We start from the raw sequence: 6566 nt of genomic DNA on the forward strand, positions 1-6566 counted from the left end.
GAGAAAGATAACAGGGGGAGCACAAGTGCAATTTTAAAAATCAGTCCCCCATTTTTTGTTTGTTGCCCCGCCCCCCGTTCATAAAATTAAGAAAATGCCCAGAAATAAAAAGTTTTAAAAAAAATGAACAGAAGAAACATCCAAAATTATGTGGTCATAATGCAGCTGTGGAATCTGTCAAATGAAGCCACGGGTCGTGTGTAAGCATCGTAATTCAGTAATGCTTACGAGTCACACTTGGGGTATTGCTGTTGTGATTGAGACACGTGTGCTGTGCTGTGATATGAATCACAATATTACAGGGTTTATTTTGACATGTAAACATAATACTCTGAACAAGCCTTTCCATCAGAGGTTTTACTAAAACAGACCTGGACAGATGCAACCTTCCTTTACATCCAGCGTAACTACTTTACTACTCCAGCACGGGTGGGATGGGTAGGAAAGGAATGCAGAGGGAAATGGACACACATATGGAGAAATAGGAATGTCGTTTTAAGAAAGGAGAGGAATCAGTGACTGCACGTGAGAGACAAGGAAAAATGCTTGATAAAATGTCTAAATTATTATGCAAACTCGCCCTTTTCTTGCGAATGCTGTCCACCTGGCAGGTGACAGGGCTCGGGGCAGCGTGCAGGCCAGGTCAGCCTGGCCTCAGTCAGCTAAGAGATGAGGAGCTGTGTGTAATGAATATCCAAACAACACCGTTCACCGACTTGGACAGTTGGTAGAAAATGTGAATAAGCATGACACACATCTGGTAAATGCCACACTTCTCACGTGTCATGCTTCAATAATGATGTTTGAGTATGTCAACCTCTCGTCCAAATTAGACATGAATAGAAAAAAGACAGAGAACAGGTCTGGTGTCTCTCACTCTGTACCGGTGTGTGTGTGTATGGGGGGGGGGGTGTTGGCCATGGTTCTATGTCCATACAGCTGAACAAGTTGCAGGAGAAAGTAAATGAAGCAGAGCTGAAAGAGCCCAGACCCCATCTGGACTAAATATATTCATTCATACTCATTTGCAGCCACTCTGCCGTCTACAGAAGCATGCTTAGGGGCTCACAGTGTCTAGTCCTTCTGGGATATTTCGGAGTTTGTGTCCCCATTCTGTCACGTGTCCCGCACGACCCCTGCATGGCCGCAAGGCGCAGCTCCAACAGGGACAAAGACCCCCTGAACAATACCTGCACCATCCCGACTCCTTCCAAACTATAGCAACCTGTCACTCCCTGACAGCAAACCTGGCAAGCATGCATACTGAGGAGGAGTTCAGCTCTGTGCAAGAAGCTCGCAGTATTTATTGTAAGCCTGGAGATGGGGGTCCCGGGTCAGGCCACCGACACCGTCTGCTTGACGGGACCTGTCTGCTTGTTTGCGTTGCAGCACATTGGGTTTAGAAGACAGCACACGTGAGGGCCATATTCAGAGAACTGATCCGTGTCAGCGAGCAGAAATAACTCACAATGGGTGCTGCCCTGTACACGAAAAAAACTAAAACTAAAACCCTTCAGTAGGAGGGAGGACACCCAGCCAGGATCCCTGAGTTATGTGAATGATGTGAACGTGCAGGGGTGTGACTACTCTGACTGGCAAGACGGCAGAATCCAGCAGGGAGTTCCTTACATTACATTACATTACAGTCATTTAGCCGACGCGTTTATCCAAAGCGACTTACAATAAGTGTATTTAACGTAGGAAATCAGGAGAACGACTAGTCATCAGAGGTCGTAAGTGCATCTAAACAAGCATCTAAGAGCAAAACCAGTGCTGAAGTAAAAGTGCAAGAATGCGTTTGTTTGTTTTAATGAGTGAATACAATAAGTGCTAAGCACAAGTAACAGGGTAGTAGTTCTTGAAGAGGTGAGTTTTCAACCTGCTCCGAAAGATGGGCAGCGACTCCGCTGTCCTGACATCAGTGGGGAGTTCATCCCACCACTGGGGGGCCAGGACAGAACAGAGCCGTGACCGGGTCGAGCGACGGGGCAACCAGGCGTCCTGAGGCAGCAGAGCGAAGTGGTCGGGCGGGGGTGTCGGGCTTGACCATGGCCTGGACATAGGAAGGAGCTGTTCCTTTCACTGCCCTGTAGGCTAACACCAGAGTCTTAAACTGGATGCGAGCAGCTACTGGGAGCCAGTGTAGGGACATGAGAAGGGGAGTTGGGTGGGAGAACGTAGGGCGGTTGAACACCAGACGAGCTGCAGCTTTCTGAACAAGCTCCAGTGGTCTGATGGCCGACGCCGGGGCGCCAGCAAGGAGGGGGTTGCCGTAGTCCAGCCGGGAGATGACCAGAGCCAGCACCTGTGCCATCTCGTCGGTGAGGAATGGGCGAATCCTCCTGATGTTATAGAGGAGATATCTGCAGGAGCGAGCAACCGATGCAACGTTTTCAGCAAACGACAGTTGGTCGTCCAGGATCACACCCAGATTCCTCACAGTCCGAGTTGGCGTCACCACGATGTTGCCAATGGTGATGGCCAGGTCTCGGTGTGGGTAACCTTTCCCCGGGAGGAACATCAGCTCTGTCTTTCCTCGTCTCTCAGTGTAGACGCGGGCAGGTGTAGTGCGGAGGTTTGGGGCCAGAGGTTTCAGGGAGTAGGAGGACTGTGGCAGGTCTAAACAGATCCAAGTCTAAGTTCAGCGACGCACCTAACGCGCCTCCACCGCAGCGCGCAGGGACGCGCAGCCGCAGAACTCAGCGACTACAAGTCGGCTCTCAATCCCACTATTTCCTACCGGGAAACAGCCAGTAAATACGTAAAGACACAACCACCAAACACCACAACTCAATACCGCGCATCCTTATTTCGCAACCAAGCAGGTACGCCCTAAAATACCTGCAGAACTACATGTTCCCTTAAGCGGCCGCCCCACCCAGGGTGAATCATATCCTCCACAACGCTCGAATCAGACTTTTGGGACACTTGATGCTTTCTGCTCCCGTCGTCCAATCCGATGCAGGAGCAGTTTCCTTGAAAACAAACAAGGAATGCGGAATTTCCAAAAGCACCAAACTGATGTGTGAGTCACCAAACAGAGCAGACCGTGAAAAAGAAGACACTTGAACCACTTCCTGTCAGACCAGGTAAGACTTTCGTGTTGTTTGAAACGTGTGTGTGTGGTTGTCGGTCGGTGTAATGCGACCTCTTCTATTGTTGTAAACAACGGCGACTGCGGATTTCCGTCGGTTGTGTCTGTATTTCCCTCACGTTTCCCTCCCCATCAATGAACACGAACCGCAATGCAAACCAATCTAGCACGTGGATCTGTCGCTATAACGCAGGTGAAAAGCTTCGTTGTGGATTATCCCGAGCTGGCATATCATAAGACTACATAATCATAAGCGTATGCACCCTTGCGAGAAGTCATGCTAGTCAAGCCACTCCTCCTGTTTTGCTGACAAAGTGCTTTCTTTTTACTTGATAATAACGCGATGGCACGACTGTTCAGGTCTGAATGGCAAGTTTGACTTGTTAGTACGTATTCACAGGTCCCCTGCCCCCCAGGGATAGATAACACCTCAGCTGCTACAGCGATGGGGGACATCAAGAAAGGGAAGAAGGTGTTTGTCCAGAAGTGTTCACAGTGCCACACCGTCGAAGAGGGGGGGCGACACAAGACGGGACCCAACCTCTGGGGTCTGTTCGGTAGGAAGACCGGCCAGTCTCCTGGCTACTCCTACACACAGGCCAACGTCAGTAAGGGTAAGGCACACTGCGTGCAACGGCTGCAGGCGTGTGTGTGTGTGTGTGTGTGTGTGTGTGTGTGTGTGTGTGTGTGTGTGTGTATGCGTGCGTGTGCGTGTGTGCGTGCGTGTGTATGACGTTGCAGATATCTGTAATTACGTCATTGCAGAATTGCAGATATCTCGTCTAGCTAATATTAAAAGGACTTGCCATAGTGTGTGCGTGTGTGTGCGTGCGTGCGTGCGTGCGTGCGCGTGCGCCATGAAGGGGTTGACAGACAAGAGGCCTTCTCTGACTGTATGATGTAACATACCGTGAAAAGCACTGCCCACTAACAGCTAGCTGACGCAAAGGACGCGAATATGCAAATGACTTGTAAACGCACCACATAATTACAGATACTCTTAACGTCATAAAGCAAAGACGGTGTTTCCTTGGTGTGTTTCCAGGGATTGTGTGGGGAGAAGAGACGCTGATGACCTACCTCCACAACCCAAGGAAATACATCCCGGGGACCAAGATGATCTTCGCCGGGATCCGAAAGAAAAGAGAAAGAGAGGACCTCATTGCCTATTTAAAGGACGCCACCTCTTTCTTAGGAGGGGATACGTGCAAATAAACACGCAAGAGATGTGGGCGGGCCCCTTTTGTCGTGTATCTATTGCGTCGCGGTGATTTATACTTGCACAGCTAATAAATTATATCTTTGTAACAAATGCACTCGTCTGATTTTGTGTTTTGCTGTTGTGCAGTCCAGCAGTGCTAAAGTGTGTGAGGCTGGGCGTCCGGGTGGCGTGGCGGTCTGTTCCGTTGCCTACCAACGCGGGGATCGCCAGTTCGAATCCCCGTGTTACCTCCGGCTTGGTTGGACATCCCTACAGACACAACTGACCGTGTCTGCTGGTAACGGAGGGTTTTGTGAGCGAGGAGAAGGTCTTTGAATTAGATCCGTTGTGGGACAGGGAGCCAGTGGAGGTTCTGGAGGACAGGGGTGATGTGGTCATGGCAGCAGGAGTGGGTGATCAGGCGAGCAGCAGGGTTCTGGATGTACTGGAGTTTGTTTAAGTACTTTGGATGATGAGCCGTAAAGAATGCTGTTGTAGTAGTCAATTCTGGATATGATACAGACATGGCAAAGTTTCCGCAGCAAAGCAGGAGAGTGATTGGCGGAGACGAGCTATGTTTTTTAGGTGGAAAAGGGCAGTTCAGGTGATTTGATTGACATGGTGTTCAAAGGAGAGGTTATTGTCGAAAATGATTCCGAGGTTGTGGATGTGTGGGGAGGAAGACAGAGTGGAGTTATCAGTGGTCAGGTAGAAGTTGTGAATGGTTTTGGTAATGGATTTGGGATTGATGAGGATCATGTCAGATTTATCACAATTTAGTTTGAGGAAGTTGGCATCCATCCATGATTTAATTTCAGTGAGGCAGTTGGTCAGAGTGGAGTAAATTGCAGTGGTGATGGATTTAGTGGAGATGTAGAGCTGGACATCATTGGCGTAGCAGTGGAAGTGGAGACCATGACCGCGTATGATGGTCGAGATGGTTGAGTTCAGGCATAAGGTTAGAAATGATTAAGTTTAGGTATGGTTTTGGCTTGGTTAATGTCAGAGTAAGTGTAATAATCTGCATTGAGTATAAATTGGGGTTAAGAGTAACTCTCAGTGGATGTCTTCAACTACATCCAAATTCATCTACATATATAGACATAGTTTTTCACTATAATGTTGATTCACCTGACAGCCACAAGGATAGCAGTTTCCATAGTTTGTTTATGTTTTACTTTGTGTATGATTTATTGTGTGTGGTGCTTTAGTCACCTCACCTTATTCAGGAATCAGGAATCAGGAACACTTGGTCCTTTCATTTCATGTACTTGCACACATGAAATGAAACGAAATATAATTTCCCTCAGCCCACAGCAATGCAACACAAAGACAAAAACACATATCCAAAAGTTACAAGAACACATATATCAAACTACAAAAAATCACTGTCCAAGAGAACGAACGGCAGCCAGAATGATTGTTGGAGCTGCTAGTTTGCATGGGCTAGCAGTTAGCTTAGCCTGCCCCACTTTCACGTCCTGTCAGACTACCCTTGGTGCTTCCTCCTTGGGCGCAGCTCAAGGCAGGGGCTGTGGTCCTTGGGCCCACTGGATGCAACAGACCAGGCTCCCCCAGCCGATCCAACGCCAGCTGTCCCAGTCACACACCTTCAACCCACCTCCCCGCACTCCACACGACGACACTAAAAACACAGTCAACGCTAGGCGAGGCCACCTCCAGACCGCCCTTGGTGTTATCGGAACTGCCGTCTGCATGGGATAGCAGTTATCTTAGCCTGCCCCACTTCCGTGTCCTGTTAGACAGCCCTCGGTGTTTCCTCTTCCGGCGAAACTCTGGGCAGGGCCGTGGTCCCTGGGACCACAGGACGCGGCAGACCAAGCTCTCCCAGTCGATCCAGCACCAGCTCTCTCAGCCATCAAACAAAGACACAAACTTTCACGCAGACATGGAAAAAGACACTGCATGGACGGTACTGGGTGAGGCCGCTGTAAACATGAATTCGCGCCGCCATCTTCTCACACCTGAAGCGAAAGATTGTGCCCCTAATTTTCTTTGCTGTGCTTTCTGGATTGTGTGTTGTGGAAACTGACTTGCCCTCACTACCCGGACTCTTAGAATGGTTAATCACTCACAGCCATATCCACCTTCCTGATTGTTCTGCTCCTCCCCAAAAAACCTGAGGCAAAGCTCGCTCACCTGATAAAAGCAGACGGAGCTAGCTTTTGTGCAGTCGGACCCAGAGACAGTCCCCTCATTGACACTCCTCAACTGGACCAAGCCGACAACCTCCTCACATGGACCTCTGTC

General features: G+C 49.3%; 1 protein-coding gene across 1 annotated transcript; it reads left to right on the forward strand.

Annotated features, from left to right (window-relative positions):
• The first annotated feature begins 2938 nt into the window (after positions 1 to 2938).
• Positions 2939 to 4398, forward strand: LOC130128598 (cytochrome c iso-1/iso-2-like). Its single transcript, XM_056298246.1, has 3 exons — positions 2939 to 3089; positions 3495 to 3708; positions 4140 to 4398. Exons 2-3 carry the CDS (start codon positions 3540 to 3542, stop codon positions 4307 to 4309), a joined length of 339 nt encoding a protein of 112 aa, XP_056154221.1. The 5' UTR covers positions 2939 to 3089; positions 3495 to 3539; the 3' UTR covers positions 4310 to 4398.
• The last annotated feature ends 2168 nt before the right edge of the window (positions 4399 to 6566 follow it).

The sequence above is a fragment of the Lampris incognitus genome, chromosome 18 (genome assembly GCF_029633865.1).
Source record: "Lampris incognitus isolate fLamInc1 chromosome 18, fLamInc1.hap2, whole genome shotgun sequence".
Classification (NCBI taxonomy): domain Eukaryota; kingdom Metazoa; phylum Chordata; class Actinopteri; order Lampriformes; family Lampridae; genus Lampris; species Lampris incognitus.